The following is an 18,502-nucleotide window of genomic DNA, read 5'->3' on the forward strand; positions in this document are numbered from 1 at the left end:
TTCAGTAACTCCCCTCGCTCGCCCACACCACGGCTCGACCGCTGGAGAGGATGGAGGGAGGGCACGATATTACCTTTTCTGAGCCTTAGTGGATTCCCGCGCCACGACATCGGGTCACTTTAGGCCCTGTGCTTACCTGAGATATTAGTTTGTATGTGTGCTGGATAGAGACGTGTATTTGGACAGTGTGTGTGTGTTTGGGTGCACAGTCTGGCGTCCGTATGAACCAACAGAAAGGACGAAGAGACAGATGCAGAAAGATGAGCAGCGTGCTGTCAAAGTGTCGTTGATTATTTTGAAGAGTGAGCCACATATTGGCACTAGGCCTGTTTGTGAATATCAGGCCCTTTTTGAATACCTCGGAATCGCTACAAGGGGTAGTCTTATTATGCAAACATCAACGTGCTGAGTAAGAGTCATGTGAAAATGGTGGGCGGGACCCTGTTTTGCTTACTTCCATGGTCATTAGCCCTTCCCTTTGAATGATGAAGACATACTAGCACTGACACCTAATATACCTTAAAACCATGGAACCTACCAAGAGAAAGATCAGCGTTTCTTCGTTCATCAGGAAAAATAAGCATATTTCTATGTTTCTATTTTGCAATATATTTAAGTTAAGTAATATATTTAAGTTTCATCATTATTTACAAATCTGTTAAAAACAGTGGGGAAAAGAGCTTTTTGAAACATGTTGAGCTCTTATACTCTGCTGCCACCTGCTGGCCGTTTTTGTAATAACTACCATTGCTTCAAGCGTTCTCTTCAGTTCAGAGGCTGCATCAAAGCCTTCTGTATGCTCTAGCATAAAACAAACAAACGTATAAATACGTCTTTGGGACCATATTTAAAAAAGAACGCATTTATACGTTTTTGGGAGCAAATGAGTTAAAATCAAAAGTTAAAATCAAAAGTGTAATGAATATCCATTCTCTAGTTATTCGGAGTAATTCTTAAAACCTAAATTGACTTCTAAACTGTACAAATTCAAGTGAAGATGCGAATAGATATTCCAATAACTGATTAATCAGCTGATTAGTTAAAAAATATACACATAATGAATAAACGTATTTATTTTTTGGTCCCTTATTAATGCTTAAAACACGAAAAATGTGAATTTTAGGCAAAACATTTGACTCGGCAAAACTCGGCTAATTTTTTGGGGTGGTGCAGGTGTTTGATTATAAGTATTTGTCTTATATTGTAATGCATTAATGTGTACAAAAAAAAAATTAAAAAACAATCAGCAAAAATCAGCCAATTTTTGTCGACTTTGAAAGCGCTCATATCGGCCGATTAAATCGGCCGGCAGATTAATCAGTCAGATTTTGTAAGAAAGTGCCATGTAAGTTGTAAACTTGTTCATTAAAGACCCTGCAAAGTGAATTCAGATATCTCTTTTTAAATACATTGTACATCTTTCAAACTAATTGCTAGAAACGTGCAAATATTGAGAAACATGTAGTGTTGTTGAGAAACAGCGTTAAGCTTTTTCCTTCGTTTTCCTGATGTTTTTGGGGACAATTTTGGGGGGTAAAACAGTGCCAAGTGACACTTTGGAATCAGGCATGAGGGCCCCCTCCTCCATTATAACATAATTTGAGCGCCTTTGTTCGCATTAGTCACTCTTAGGCACAATTGCAATGGGCATTTAGCTAGCAATGCGCTCACTCCTAAAAGGCACCTTACCTTTGGATATTCTGCTTGAGTGGCCGCTTTAGAGCGCCTCATTGTCAGCCCTGAGTGCGCACAACTCACAGAGAGAAGGCCAAAAAGGAGAAGAAAAAAAAAGTCCAATGTGATTGCCAAGGCGGTTCAGGCTGGCGTGGAGACTTTAGAGTGCCTCATTATTGGCTGCAAGTGCACGCGTATCTTTTGTTTTTTGTTATTTGGGGGGTAAGGTGTCTAGAACCACCCCTGGCTCTGAATGTTGCACACCCCCATTGACCTGTGAGCGAGTGATGGGAAATGTCATCCCAATAATCATCCAGGCACAAGGACAAAAAGATGTTTAGTGATGTAATAAATGTATGAAATATGAAGTTATACAGTCATTTGGACCCAATTTAGGTTCCAGTCTAAGCCAAGATAGCCCTTACTGAACAGTATATGGCCCACTTTTGCAGCGGTGATAATTCAGATTGAGCTCACATCAGTACACCTCCTAGCGTTAATTATTCATGTGCAATACAAGCAGAATGGCGTACCTGTAAAGCTCAGTGACAATTTAATTGCGGGGTTGTAAAATGCAAAAACGCGGAAATCACGGCAGAGTGTTTTAATGTCTTCATAAATAAATGGCAGAAACAAACAGGAGCGCGTGTTCGCCTGGGAGGCTGTGATAAAACACACATAAATCTACGGATAGTTATACAAACCTGTGTCATTTAGCACCAGACAGAGCCGAGGAGCCCCACGTGGGGTGCGGAAAACATGCCTTGCAGTTGGTGATTGGACAACACGACGATGATTGACAGGTGGCTCTGGCGCGGGCTGGACTTCTCCCGCTCGCCATTGGTCACCGTTTAATGACCACCTCCCCTCCAGCGCTCTCGAAGCGAGAGAACCAGGAAGTTGTAGTTTCTTTATGGTGATTTAAACACACAGACCAGCGTGGAATAAACTACACGTCCCGACGCTCTGTCAAAGTCGCGAATGTGTAATTGCGCTCCGTTTTGACTAGCTGCTTCTAAAATGTGGTTCGGCGAAGAGGAGGGGGGGCCGAGCGAGTGAGCAGTGTCGCTGAAGTGGTCGCCGCCGCCGGGATGCGCACGTCAACCGGGGGGAGAAAAGTAGGAAATTAACCGGCTGCCGCCACAGCGGGAGGACAAGTGGGGTCACGACATGGCGGAAAAACACGACTAAAGAAGAGGAAATCCAACAACACAAGCGACTGCGCGGGGGATATATTCGCTGATCATCTTACGCACCTGACTGTCACACGGTGCGAGACTTTTTACGATTTGTCTGCGAGAATGGCGAGCGGCCGAAGGTTCGAGGATGTTCTCACTCGGTTGGCCAGCTTCTAACTGACTGACTGACTGACTGACAGACTGACCGACCTTTTACGCACAGGAGCGAGCCACGCTTCACTCTTTTGTTTTTCGTCTTCGCCGAGGAGGAACTTCTCAATGCCTTTTTAATGATTCGAGACTTGAGCAAGATGTATCCTCCGGCGCGTCATCCGGTAAGTACAAAGCAGTAGCCGTTTGTCAACAACAACAAAAAAAGGTTATACTGTACTGTATTAATAAAGAGCCGCGCGCCTGATGCGTAATCACTTTGGATCGAGTTTTCCGTGCCATTGCGCGCTCGCACGGACAATTGCGCTCATTCAGACAGACTTTTGCGCGCGCGTGTGGCTAAAGAGAGACATGATGAAGGAGGCTGGGTGAAGCCTAAAGGCAGAGTGAGTGACAGAGGCCCATTGTGGTCATGACAGTGGAACCTCAGTCGTCTCAGTTTGTCCCCTCTCTTCTTCTTCCTGTCCATCTTCTTCCATGGTTCTGTCGCTTCGGTTTGAGGTGCCACCCCAGCCCGGACAGCCGTTTAAGTTCACCGTGTCCGAATCCTGCGACCGGATCAAGGAGGAATTCCAGTTTCTCCAGGCTCAGTATCACAGGTGAGAGAAACGCATCAATTCTACAGCCTATAATCCTCTTCGGGCGAGAAGCGGGGTACACCCTGGACTGGTCGCCAGCCAATCGAAGGGCCCATATACATTAGTGGCCATTCACAGTCACATTCACAATCTTCAGTGAACCTGTATATGTGTTTCTGGAAGGTGGGAAGAAGCCAGAGAAAAAGGAGGAGGAAAACTCCTGCAGTCACAGGGCGAACTTAAAAAAAGCAACATAAGGAGTTCAGAGCGTGGTTTTGAACCTCCAACCTCAGAACTGTGGGGCTAACTGGTAAACACGCATCCACTATGGACACCCTTAGTGTCCAAATCTCAGTCTCCTACTAAAAATTATACCTGCTAAAAGTACAGTTAACTAAGGAAAATAGGTTTAAAACTACTTGTCTTTGCTGTAATTAAAATGTACCAGTTCAACGTAATTTAACACATTTTGCCTAAATTATGATAATAATATATTGTTTCAAGCTTCGTGGATTTTACAAAATTAATACAAACAGCAACTACAAAATGGCCAACTCATAAGGTACACTGTGAGCACATATCCCGTGTCCAGTAATCAGCCTTTGGTCTGGATTATAGTTCCCCTGACTCACGTTGTTGATGTGAATTTATGATAATGAACACAACCGACCCAATAAAAAAAATTGCCTTGTGACCCATTTTTGAAAGTTTAGAAAACTGATCAAGATTGTACCAGCCAGGGGTTCGTAACATTTTTTTTCTATCAAAGTCTCCCTTTTTAATCCAAACGACAATTAAATGTAACCACATTTACTCCTAAAAAACATAGGCATATTTGTTTGAAATGGTGCATGCAAGTAGGGATGTCAGATTATGTGATATGTCACAAATCTATAAATTTAAATTGGCCCTAAACTAAGGTCAGGAGGAGTAATTGGCTTAGTATGTTTGATTTATTGATTGATTAATGCCCAGATGTACTGCACACTACCAGGCTAGAAATAATCTTTTTCTTTGTTGAGCAGTGTTGCTTTTAAGCCACTCCTCCTGCATGATGCATACATCATAATGGATCTTAATTTCTTTCCGGTTTTGTTCAGCAAGTAGGATTTTTCTCTCCAGAGCCCAGACACTTATTAATTTGCCTGCTATAAAGTTAGATGCTCTCTGCTTAATCAGATCCAGCCAGACTTCTGTGGAAATGGTACTCGATTGCGCCATCAATGTTAGCTTTAGCAATTAGCATGGCATTTCTTTCTTTCTTTCTTTCTTTCTTTCTTTCTTTCTTTCTTTCTTTCTTTCTTTCTTTCTTTCTTTCTTTCTTTCTTTCTTTCTTTCTTTCTTTCTTTCTTTCTTTCACGACTCTGCAACATGTTTAGCCGCACTAGCTAGCGAGCTTACTAGCTAGCGAGCAGTGTAAATAGCGCAAAGCTTGCTTTGACATACTCCAGACGCATTAGAATTCGTAAGCACATTGCGCCATTTTAACGCGCGTGCGTAAATCCCAGCGAACCATTTTGCGGTAGTCCCTTCCGTTCAGTTATCTAAAAACGTAAAAATCTGTGATGATTACTTTTGCTATTCAACGTTTATTGATGAGGTGTAAAATGCAAATTTTGACTCGCCAAGTGCGATAGAAAATCGCTTATTTTGAGTCTTTTAGTATATGCACACTTTTTTTTTTTTTTTTTTTTAAATGAAATGATATTAGCGATTATTGGTAATTTTTCAAACTAAGGTCCCCCAGGATTCCAGGGACCCCAGTTGAGAACCGCTCCCTAATTGGACTCCCACTATGCTACCCCCTATTTAAATAAAATACGCATTGTATTGACTTGATACATAACAGAAACAATTTCTGGACAACCAACCCAGAAAGCCCGCGTTCGCCCTAGTTTCACCTATTTATACGCTGGTGACCAACCACAGGTAAACCCCATCAACCTCCGCATGCACGTCTGCCTCGGCGAGTGCAAGAGGTGTGAAATACTTTTTAGCCGACATGATGAAGTGTGAAATGTATTGCTCGGGGCAGAACCACAAGCGCCATACCAATGCATAATAATCACCCACCTCTGGCCGCCCCTGTAATTATTGTCCAGTCACCTGGTGAGTGTTGGCCACTGGCTTTCTTCAAGAACTCAAGCCAGCTGCCTTATGCCACTCAGCAGTAGGAAAAAAAACAAGAATAAGTACAGGAGATGTTTTTTTTTTTTTTAGAGGAAGATGCAGTACTGGAAAAAAAGCATTACAACGAATCACAAGAATCTCTTGTTGTCTGAATCCCTCAATGCTTTTGGTTCTTAAAAATCCCCGAATCGTTACTTCAGTGTAATTGATAGCTATGTTCTTCCTAACAAGGAGCTAGCTCAAGGAGCTAACTGAATAGTTTTCTTGTCAGACAGAGGAACAAAATAAAACACATGAGCAGAATACTTAAATGGGTTTCTTTCTTCTCCTCTGTCATTATGAAACTGAATATTGTTTATTACAGCATAAGTGTCCCTTTTAGTAAAATAAAGTAAAACCTTTATTTTGAGTATTTACATACCACGTTTCGCCATAGCGGCCAAATGCATCTACTCAACTGCAGAGGGTGTTTTTTGTGTGTGTTTTTTTGTTTTTTTTGTGAAAAAGCATTTTCATAAGATCATTGTATACTTGAGCAGTTTTACAGATGTAATATCTGCACCAAGTTTATTATACTTAAGAAAAACTAACAAAATAAACTAAAATCAAAATTGAAATTTTTTTTTCTTGAATGCAATAAAATGAAAGCTATAGTACTTTTAAAAAACAGTAGCTAATTGAAACTACATTTTATGTTTGTAAAACTAAGCATTATTGAGCATAAATGTTCTTCGTTTTAATCTTTGTCAATTAATTTCATACATGATGACTGATGAGCTTTCGGGGTTTGTTTTAATTGTATTTATTTCGATATAACTGTACGGCTGTACAGAACATAGGTTGAATAGTCGTTTTGCTGTTCAGTTTTACTTGATTACATGATACTTCGTGACCTCTCCAAATTCTCCATATATAAAACCTAAAAACTAAAACTAATGATTAAGTAAAACAAATGTTTTTCAAAAAATAAAAAAGTAACAAGTAGTGACCTTTTTAAAAAAAAAATCTCAAAATTCTCCATATCGAAAACCTAAAAACTAAAATTACTAAAATATTTAGTAAAAGTAAAACAAATGATTTAAAAAAAAAAAGTAACAAAAATTAACCAACTCATTCTAAAAATGTATTAAAATTAACTGAACTTAAAAAGCACAAGTTAAAATGAAATAAAAACTAATGAAAAATCCAAAACTGTTATAACCCTTGCCTGTAATGGCACCCTCAATATTTTTCTGAGGAGGGAAAAAGAGGCAACTTTTCGAGGTGAGATGTTGATTTCTGAATTTATTTTCCATTTGAGGCTATTTGTGTAATGTGCCACGTCTAGTGCGACCTTGGGGAAAAAAAGCAGCTTCAAAGCTTGTCTGTAAAAAAAACAAAAAACAAAAACAAATACAAAACTTATATCCGTCCTTGTGTCTCCTAAATCACCTCAGCATTTAAAGGCGCATATGAATATAATGAGTCTGTAAACAAACAAGATATATCACTTTTGCACTTCAATATTTTCCAGAAAAAGCCACAAATGTACTTGTAGTTGGTTCACCCTGTTATTGATGTGTCAGCAGCCTCACTTTACCTGCACTGATAACGTTCAGCCCACTATTATCTCATAAAACACTCACGCTAAAGAGTCATAGTGGTAAGTGGATCCTTTCCTGTAATAGACGAGGAATAGGAAAGGGTTAAGCTTTAGTGTAACCACACTTGTGATATGGACCCTCGTTATAAGGTAGTTTTTTTGTCGATGGTGCAATTCAGGCCTCATGTTGAGGTTTGTGTGGTTGTCTATTGATCCATTAATTACTGAGATGTACGTGCTGAGTAAGTGTCTGCAGGGGAAGCTGGTGAGATCCGAAATGCCACATTAAAGTAGCAGGATGTGGCGGCGCGCAGCTTCTGCTTTTACATCCTTACGTTGTTTTCGTGACAAAACTCGATCGCTAAGAGTGCGCAGAATGTGTTCATGTGACACAGATTTTTTATTTTTTTGCCCTCCCCACATCGACCTCACAGTTTGAAAATGGAGTGTGAGAAACTGGCAAGTGAGAAAACGGAGATGCAGAGACACTATGTCATGGTGAGTTTCACACCCGAAGCGTGCACTCGTATTGATGCAAATCGGAAAAAAAAACAAAAAAAACACCACATGTTTCATTTGCTTTGTTTTTCAGTACTACGAAATGTCATATGGACTCAACATCGAGATGCACAAACAGGTAGGCAACGTTCGGAGTTGTGTACTGGTGAAATTCACTGACCCCCGAGTTACAGACAGTCCGGTTGGTGATTTTTAACCAAAGGGGGTGTGAGAATTATGCAATGTGCAGAGCATGAATCACAAATGGTATTTATCAAAATGATTACTTTTGCACCTTAGCGTACAATCCACATGGCGGAGAAGTCGTTGTTTATCATAGTATCTAAATTTCATGAAATAAAATGCACACATATGCCATCTTGACCAACACACTGATAATAAAAAGCAATATTTACATTTGTGAAGAATTCCAAAATGGCGCCAACGTCACGTTGTGTCCACCTTCGTGAGTCGCTGTGTCACTCTGGCTGCCCAACTGAAAAAGTTCTGGTTCCGCCTCCGGAGCTACGCTTTACTTCAGGGGTCACCAACATGGTGCCCATTTGCACAAGTTGGACTGATGCACCTGACATTTTTTTCTTTGAAGTTACCCAATTTTCCACTGCATCACATTCAACACCACAGTTTTATAGGTGCACTCCTTTTTGAAACAAAATGACTGCCTTTTTTTAAAGTAATATTAACTGGTAAATGATCAACTAACAATGTGGTCATCTCATAAAGTTCTTTATTTGAATCACAATTACACAACACAGATAACTTTGTCAAAAGCATTGGTGCTTGAAGAGCTCTTTGTAAGTATTCGTTATGACTTCTGAACATATCAGGCAAGATGTCAATCGTTCTTATCTTTTCAGCCATCACTAACCGTTACTAACCTACTATAGCCAGACTATATTTTAAAACACTATTTTTTTTAGGTTTCTGATATTACCTGTTGTAAGAGCAAATAACTTTTGATTTATTTATTTATTTATTTATTTATTTATTGTACTTACTATTTTTTTTTAACTGTGATATTTAATGTTTTTAACTGTTTTATTTACTGTAATTTATTTTAAGCCTCATCTGTAGCAGTTTGAGATTTCTTTGAAATGTAAAGTGCATTTTAAATTATTATTATCATTATTTATTTATTTATTTATTTATTTATTTATTTATTTATTGTAGCTTTTTATTCTTGAGAAAATGGAACATTGGCATTGAAATGTAGAGCCATAAAATATCTTAGATAAATTAAGACTGTTCACAAAAATTGCACTTCAGCATATATTAAACTTTTGGTACAAAAGTATAAAAAGTCAATGAATACTTTCCTCCACACTCTTCGAAACGCTGGTCGCACCGGTACAACCTTTTATTTTATTTTATTTTTAATTTTTATTTATGTATTTATTTATTTTTGTAGCCATCCCATTGAGAAATTAGGTTGCCTGGGCATTCAAATATTCTCAGTCTAAAACCCACGGGGAAGGGTCTCGAATAAGCTTCGGCTTCTACCCGTCAGCCCTTCTTTCGGATGTCAATGTTGCAAATGATGTGATGTGATTGATGTAAACTGTAATGTGTCCGAAAGGAAAAAATGAATAAACTAAACTAAACTAAACTAAACCCTGTTCTAAAAATAGCTGACCAGTGTTGGGATATTGAGATTTCCTTGGAATGTAGTAGAAATGATCATTTAAAAATGTGAATGTTGGCAGAGATTTACATTTTAGATTAAAGTAATTAAAAAAACAAAACAAAAAAAAAACATTGTTGATAAGCATTTGGGGCATCGACTGTATTTTAATGTTGGTCGTTATGGTGATACTTGGAGAGTATTTATTGTTTTTGAGGTGGTACTGTCAGAGAAGATTGAGACTGTGAGGATAAGCAGTTCAGAGGATGGATGGATGGATGGATGGATGGATGGATGGATGGATGGATGGATGGATGGATGGATGGATGGATGGATGGATGGATGGATGGATGGATGGATGGATGGATGGATGGACTGTTATGAATGAGATTGTGGCCATAAATGAGCTTTTGCAACCGGACTGTTTATTTTCCTAAGGGCAGGTTGTTGTCATTAGCATAAACATCTGTGTTAAGCGCTCATCAGCTGCAAGGTGAAATGGGCCGCGGAAAGTCAGGCATTCACCTGCACACACACAAGTGAAGTGTGTGCGTGTGTGTGTGTGTCCCAGACTGAAAGCAGCTGAAAAATGCTTCGCCACGCATTGTGTGTTTGTCTGCTTGTGTGTAGCAGCCTGTTTGTATATGCTACATGTTTACTTAGTGTGTGTACTGTATATACGCGTGGCTGTACGTTATTGATTTCATTTTGTGTGCGCGTCGTTCCTTGTGTTGTATTGTGTATGTGTGTGCATAAATTGCGGTGTGTTAATGTGCGTGTATGACAAGTGTGTTCTCACTTCCACGAGGGAATGTTGCACACGTACGCAGCTTTTCACGGCGCACTAATCAGAGCCGCGTGATGAAATATGGGGTGTCCATATAAATCCTGCCGTTGGCCGCTTTTTGAGGCCCTTTGTGTGCGCGCGGCTGTCTATAAAAGCCAAGATGGAAACAAATACAAATGTGGCCGTTGTTTGTTTTCAGTGGGTGGGCAGTCCAATGATTTCCACTGTGGAGGGCCAATCACTTCCATCTGCATTTGTGTGTCTCTCGTACAACCAAATGATTTTCGTTTGTGTGCACACTCTTGCACAAGCACGCCTCGATCTGTGTAAATGTGTGTCTTTGCCATTCGATGCAGCGATAGAACTTCCTGACAGAGGTGGTAAAAGTACCTACAGTCTGTATGTACTTCAGTAGAAATAGATGTTTAAAAAAAAATAAAAATAAAAGGCTGGTAAAAGCAGAAGTGCTGATTCCATTCTTGTTCTGAAGGGAAAGTTAAAAAAAAGTACAGATTCTGAAGGGTACTCAAGTATTGAAGCAAAATGAAACTTTTCCTGTCATATAAGCCTTTCAGTGGGGACTTAAATGGGAGTCAAGTCAAACATTTTCTTTCCATTAATATGAATCTAAATACAGTTGTGCTTGAAAATGTACATACCCTTACATACCACTCCCAACCATTTTCACTGAAGCAACCCTCTTTGCTTCCGCCGGCTCTTTTACTGGATTTTGATTGATTTTGCGAAATCCACAGTATATTGTGTTCTATTGCTATCAAAACAGGGGACTTACCAAAAGAAAGATTAGAGTCTCTTCTTTCATCAAGAAAAAAAAGTATATTTGTATCAGTTTCCATTTTGCAGCAATTAGCATTAGAATATAGCTAAGTTTCATCATTATTCACAAACCGGTAGGAAACACTGGTCAAAAAAGCTTGTTGCAACATGATTTCTTATACTCTTCTGCCACCTGGTGGCCATTTGTAATAACTACAATTGCTTTAAGTGACCTCTTCATGTCAGAAGCTGTATCAAAGCCTTCTGTATGTGCTAGCATTAAAAAAAATTATGTATATATATATTTTTGGGAATGCAGGACAAACTTAAAAAAAAAACGTATATACAGTATAGTACAAATGCTAAACGTCTCTTCAGGACACAAAATGCGTCACCAAAATTCACATCTCTACTCATGTCAACTTCAACCTCCGAAACTATCAAAACAATTGCCACAGTATTTTGAATTTTATGGGCTTTAAGCCTTCTTCTCGCCATAAAGTGTGCTCATAAGTTTTACGTACCCCTTTCAAGCACAACTGTAATACTGCATTTGTGGAATATGAACAAAGCAGCAAAAATTCCCACCCATTTTGATCCATCTCAGGGGGCGGCCATTTTGCCACTTGCTGTCAGCTGAAAATGGTATCCCGGTGCCTCAGGGCTCAAGTAAGGCCCAATGACGGTTCAGATTACAGATGTCACATGAACAAACCCACAAAACTAGGCAAGGTGTATAAAACATACTATTATAACAAAAATGTTTTGACTTAACTTCCCTATTAAGTTACCCAATCCACCTCTTGATACCTCTTGATAGATTTCATTTACATGGCAACAAACAGAAGCTGAAATCTGATTGGACAATACAAAAGTTAACAGTAAAATGACTGTTGGAAACATAAGAATGTGATGACGTGTAAGTTGTAAATTTTCAAAGCTTTTGATTACATTTAGGTCACCAGCGAAGGCCAAGAGCCTATGTCGACAAAGTAGTAGTAGATTTTGGGAGTAAAATTAAAAAGGTAACTGAAAAAAAATGCAACTTTTCGCGATTGTCCACTGAATAGATGTCGATATTGAATATGGCTTTGGCGGCGGCGGCGACGGTGTTGCCGGGCCCTCGAGCTCCAGTCCCATTATGGCAGACGCTCTCTCCCACCAAGTGAATCTCTGATATTGCTTGTTTAGCATTTTCCGAGGGTAATAGGCCCATTGATTTTTGCCTCGCCTCTCTGTTTTATTTACACAGAAGGACCGCGTCGCCCGGGGAGCGAAATGTACCAACACTCGTTAAAGAGAAATTGACTTGTGGACTGAGCTCAGGCTGGCGAGGAGCGAGCGAGTAAGGGAGGGGAGGGGAGACAACGAGGGCTTCGGATCTGGCGGTTGAGCTACAAGAGGACAGCTAATCAATTGCAAATTAGTGTGACTGAAAGAGAAATAAAGCGAGCGATGGACGGGCCGAAACGAGGAGGAGGAGAAGGTGGCGAGAGGCGGAAGTAATAAGACGGCGTTGATAGTGAGGAATGGCAGCGTTCTCAACCAGGGCTGACAACTCATTTACGGCGGCAGATGGGGAGGGGACGCGTTCGATTCACTTGGAAGATTTAACGTTATTTTAGCATTCTCTGTCACTTTTGGAGATGGATTTGGATAGAAAATGAAAACGACTTGAAATTACCTGGAATAACTTTTGGTGCCTGGAGTGGGCAGAAAGGTGTCCTAAACTTAGCAGGCAGTCACATGCACCGACCACAAATGCAAAAACGTACTTCTCTAGGCTGAATCAAATTTGTAAATCTCACCCACTTCCCGTCTGCTTCAGGTTTTCTTTTCACACTGTAAAACAAGCCAACAAAACTAAACTGTCTTAAAACAAACAAAACAAATTTGCTTCTGTCATTGGTCACTGCATCGTTTTATTTTTCTCATGTAAAATTCCCAATAACGATTAGATGTAACCCCAAATCCTCCCAAACATGAGTGCATTTTCAGAGGATGTCTTGAGCAAGTGCTGACCTATAGACAAGGGCTCAGCAACCTTTCCTGTCAAAAGAGCCATTTTAGGACAAATATATAATGTCTGGAGCAGCAAAACATTTGAACATTGCGAGGAAGGAAACATTGGGTTAGTGTTAGTCAAATGTACTGAGGGCCCAGGAGCTAATTAGAGTTGCAGCCTAACCGAAAAATATGACAGCAACATCCAATACATACACATTCATTTGCTTTTTGTCCTCTTTTTAGCATATTCTTTTTTGTTGTAATTTTTCATACTTTGTTTTTTCATACATTTGTAGACTTTTGCTTTATGTCAAATCTCTGACATTTTTGGCAATTTTATTGACATGGTAATTTTCTGTCTCCTCCTTTGTTTGACATTTTATGGCTATTTATTTATTTATAGATATTTTTCTGCCTTTTTTTGCTATCAATTTTTGGACATTTGTGGCAATTTGTTTACATTTTATGGTAATTTTCAGGAGTTCTTTTGGTTTTGGACATTTTGTAGTTACTTTTTGAATGTTGTTTTCTGCCTCTTTTTTTTTTTTTTCAATTTTCTTACTTTTTTTTGCAATTCAAAAGACATTTTTGGTCATTTTCTGCCTTCTTTTATTTTTGGACATTTTATGGTTACTTTTGAATATGATCTTTTCTGTTTTATTTTTTTTTACAATTAAATTTGCAGACATTTTATGGTATTTTTTTGTCTCCTTTGTTGGACATTTTATGGCTATTTATTTATTTATAGATATTTTTCAGAATTTTTTTTGCTATCAATTTTTGGAGATTTGTGGCAATTTGTTGACATTTTATGTTAATTTTCAGGAGTTCTTTTGGTTTTGGATATTTTGTAGTTAATTTAGTTAATGTAGTTAATGTAATTTTTCTTACTCTTTTTTTTTTTCTTTTTTTTTTTTCAAATTCAAAATACATTTTTTGGTCATTTTCTGCCTTCTTTTAATTTTGGACATTTTATGGTTACATTTGAACATTATCTTTTCTGTGTTTTTTTTTTTTAGAATTAAATTCGCTGACATTTGATGGTAATTTTCACCTTTTCCTCTTCCTTTTTAGACATTTTACAGTTACCCTTTAAGCAATTTTAAAAACTTTTTCACCAACCTTTTGTCTCTCTTTTTCTGACAACTAAAAAATTTGGATTCCGACATTTTTTCAATAATTATTCTTTTTTTTATTTTTATTTTTTATCTAAATTATTAATTAATTTAAATATGTAAAAAAAAAAAATCTACTAGCATTTTTTTTTTTTTTTTTTAGAGATTCACTAGGAGCCACAATAGAAGGACTAAAGAACCTGTCGCAGGTTGTGGACCCTTGGTATAAATGCTAAACAGACGACAAGTTTATTAAATCAACAGTGTCGTCAATTTATGTCATTTAGAGTTTTACATTCCTTTGTCGCTTTGAACAAATCCCTGACTCAAATCGCTTTTATATCAACAACTCAATCAGGGTTTGTTTTAATCTGTACCAAGACCACCTAGAACGGAGGTCTTGGGCAATTTATTTGGTCAGTGTAACAAATCCAGTTAAAACGTACCAAAGTGTGAAAGCAGCCCAAAAGAAGAACTGAAAGAGAACTACAAAAACATCCAAATAAACTAGTTTTATCCATGGTCATTATTGGTCAACACATTTGCTCTTAAACCACCAAATCTGTTGTCATCTAGTTGTGATGATTTTGCCATTACTACTTGATTCTGACCAATGACCTTACTCTCACCTCTTTTGCAATTTAACATACTGTATGTCCTTCATCTTCTGAGGTTTGCATCTTTTAGCATTCCTCCTGTCATCCAAATCGAAACATCCCACCATTACTTCTGCTGAAGACCATGTGTCATAGTTTGCATATAAAGAGAATGACGTTTCGAAACTAAACAAGGTTGAGCATTGATCATGTCACATCAACGCTTTTATCCAGAAGTTTGACATTCTGTGTGGTGCCCTTTGTTCCACAGCTTCGTTTCCCTGCCTGGCTATCACGCTAGTTTATACACACACAGAGTCAGTCAGTCAGTCCCATGGGGAATGCAGCCTTCATACAGGGGGCTCCATTAGGTGTATTAGCTGGTGGTGAAAAGCAGTGCTGATGTGATGCTTACAAAGCTCCGCAGGGGAGATGGACATTTGATCTTCTCTCTGACCCAATCTGACTCCAGGGCGGCTGCCTGGTTTCATTTATGGGATGGGAGCTGTTAAGGTGGGTGGGAGCTTTGCTGTGTTTTTTTTTTTTTTTTTAATGCTTTCAAGCGACAACCACTGCGATAACTGGTCGACAGTGAGCCATATTGTTATTCCCTAGAGGCCACAGTTCTTTCACCTACAAAAAAATCCCCACAATCCTACTCAATTACAGCAGGATTTAAATATACTCTATGTAAATATTAGGGTCCAACGGATGAGGATTTTAGAAGATCGATGCTAATTCCTATTTATATATATATACAGGACTGTCTCAGAAAATTTGAATGTTGTGATAAAGCCCATTATTTTCTATAATGCAATTAAAAAAACAAAAATGCCATACATTCTGGATTCATTACAAATCAACTGAAATATTGCAAGCCTTTTATTATTTTAATATTGCTGATGATGAATTACAGCAAACTCAAATATCCTATCTCAAAATTTTAGAATATTTCCTCAGACCAAGTAGCAAAAAAATGCCATAATCAGCAATATTAAAACAATAAAGGCTTGCAATATTTCAGTTGATGTGTAATGAATCCAGGATGTATGGCATTTTTGCTTATTTAATTGCATTACAGAAAATAAAGGACTTTATCACAATATTAAAATTTTCTGAGACAGTCCTGTGTGTGTGTGTGTGTGTGTGTGTGTGTGTGTGTGTGTGTATATATATATCCATCCATCCATCCATTTTCTTTCTATATATATAAAAAATACGCTTCGTATTTAACTGAACAAAAGAGAGAAAAATTGGCAAAAACGTGCCAATTTGTTTTGACAATTATTTTTTTCTCCATTATTCTCGCATTATGTTTGAATGTGTTAATATATTTAAAAAAAATGGCAAAAAATGCCCAAAGAACTAATATTGTCTGACAAATAGGTCGGGCCCTAGTAAATGTAATACTTTTACCTTGAAATCACAGTTTTTGACAACATGGACAGTGGCATGGCAACCCTGCATCATCTACTACTAAACTAGTCTAAAATATTGGTGGAGCAGCCCCAACTGATTTAGTTTGTGTATCATAAGGAAATTTGCTATCGTATGTATCTACTCCAAGTTCGACAAAATAGTGTTATTGCCTCTCCCAGTATGCAGCATCACAAAGGAAATAGTTTTTTTGATATGTCGCAGTACGTCGGCATCCGTACAGGAGTCGTTCCAGTGGACGCAGGGCGTTTTTATTGCGTGCGGGTTGCTGTCTTCTGCCTCTTTTCTTGTTTGCATGCTCGCTGGGTTTAAATTGCACTTCTAGCACTTCCTTTGGGAAGGTGGATCAGGCAATTTCCTGTTTAAAAAAAAAAAAAAAAACACCTGGCGGGGGTGGGTGTGCTTTATAATCTTTAAAAGCCAACCCTTGGGTTCAGTAAAAACATCTGATGAATACAGAGTAGCTCGGGGAGGTGCGTTCACATCAATGTGTGCGTGTTTGTGTGCGTGTGTCCACTCTCGTGGCCTCTGGCGGCTTGTGTTAGTGCTGATACCAACTTCGACGGCAACTTCACCTCTGTCAAGGTCACAGACATGAATCGAGTGCTTTAAGGTTAGATTTGAGCTCTCTTGCGTTTGGATTGCATTGAACTTCTTGCCTACTTTTACTTTCATCGTTGGGTTTTGCCAACTTAAAAGTCAGGTATTTCTCAGATACTTCTTATCTGTGTTGTACCATCACCAGGCACAACATTGGGAATACCTCCACATTAAAAAAAAATAAAAAATCCAATCACTTGATGAATAGTAGTGATACTTGACTCATTTAGCCATTTTCAGCAGCAAGAAGTTAGTATAATTAATTTCATAGCTTCATTATTTTACATCTGCGATTAATATCTTTAAAAACACTTCTTTTTTTTTCCCACACACTCACACAAACATGCACACAAACATACATGGTCTCCCAGGCGGGGAAGCGAACCTTAAAACCACATTTTGCCACTTGCTGTCGACGGAAAATGACATCAGATGTGCTCAGGGCTCAGGTAACAACCAATCATGGCTCACTTTGCGAATGTCACATGACCAAACCCAGAAAACAGGTGAGCTCTGATTGGTCGTTACCTGAACTCTGAGCACCTGTGATGTCATCTTCAGTCAACAGCAAGTGGCAAAATGTGGTTTTAAAGATGTTAATTGTACATGAACAATAATGAAAAATATTAACTTTTTAATCTGCTGAAAATCAAGTATCAAGTCAAGTATCCCTTTAAGGGCTTGCGGTTGAGTTGGAGCTTATTCTAGATGACTTTGGCCAAGACACTGGGAATATGAATGGATTAATTCTCTAGATGGTGTATTAATCCTCTTTTGAAAACTAGTGAGGCAAAATAGAGTGCAGTACTTGGCCACAACCAGACGTGATACTGTTGATTCATTCATAACATAATATCAATGATGCAGAAGTTAGGCGACGTCCACACAGAAATCTACTAACTAAAACATGTATAAATACTCTGGACACCATTATACTGAGGAATTTAGAACATTCAGAGGGATTCAAACTCTCACCTCCTTTTTAGTAGTCAAAGCTCCACTGTAGTAGCCTACCCATTGAGCCAGAGGGGGAACGTCAATAATAATACAATTGATTTAAAAACTAAATAAATAAATAAATAAATAAACAGTTTAAAGGGAGATTTGCTCATCTTGTTCAAAAAATAATAATGAATTGAGCAATAAAATGGAATCAAATGTGCATCCCAAGGGATCAATTCAACACAAATAATTACCAATCTTTGTTCAAGATATATTTGTATTAGTTCTTGACTCTTATTAGATTGTCGAGTAGTTTATTTGAATGCTTTGTCCCTCAACAGCATTTAATTAATCCAAGATGATAAAATATTAGTTTTGCTCCTTTCAAGTTACTCACTGACAAGATTTCTCGCCGTGTGAACCACACGTTTTTCTTCTTTCAAAATCCTTTCTGCCATCAGTACCTCGCACTAATACAAAAGCTTTCAACAGCACGGTGTAAATCACGTTCGAATAGCACATCAACTTGCCCTACAGACTTTGATGAGACTTTATGTCGCTATTTACTTCTCCGAATTGACTCGACGGCAACATTTGTGCCGCGTGCGTAGCGGCCCGGCCTTATCAGTCGTTTGTGTTTATGCGCCCACTTCTCTGTCTTCCAGGCGGAGATTGTCAAGCGGCTGAACGCAATCTGCGCCCAAGTCGTCCCCTTCCTTTCTCAAGAGGTAAGGAAAAAAGAAAAATGGCTGTCGCTCTTGGTTAAGGAGGAGGCAGAGTGAGGCGGG

The 18,502-nt window shown here is 38.6% G+C and overlaps 1 protein-coding gene across 6 annotated transcripts in view; it reads left to right on the top strand.

Moving 5' to 3' along the window:
* Positions 1-18,502, top strand: part of LOC144019397 (transducin-like enhancer protein 4) — a 46,840-nt gene that overhangs the window by 12,561 nt on the left and 15,777 nt on the right. For 4 of the 6 annotated variants that reach the window (XM_077522427.1, XM_077522428.1, XM_077522429.1 and 1 more), the window contains exons 1-5: positions 2,711-3,187; positions 3,537-3,622; positions 7,748-7,811; positions 7,906-7,950; positions 18,380-18,442. In XM_077522427.1, coding sequence (XP_077378553.1) covers positions 3,143-3,187; positions 3,537-3,622; positions 7,748-7,811; positions 7,906-7,950; positions 18,380-18,442 — 303 coding nt within the window. In that variant the 5' untranslated portion in view covers positions 2,711-3,142. Of the gene's footprint in view, positions 1-2,710; positions 3,188-3,536; positions 3,623-7,747; positions 7,812-7,905; positions 7,951-18,379; positions 18,443-18,502 lie in introns of those variants that run through there. The other 2 variants (XM_077522432.1, XM_077522431.1) reach the window with 1 other exon arrangement.

Source organism: Festucalex cinctus, chromosome 5, assembly GCF_051991245.1.
Source record: "Festucalex cinctus isolate MCC-2025b chromosome 5, RoL_Fcin_1.0, whole genome shotgun sequence".
Taxonomy (NCBI): Eukaryota; Metazoa; Chordata; class Actinopteri; order Syngnathiformes; family Syngnathidae; genus Festucalex; species Festucalex cinctus.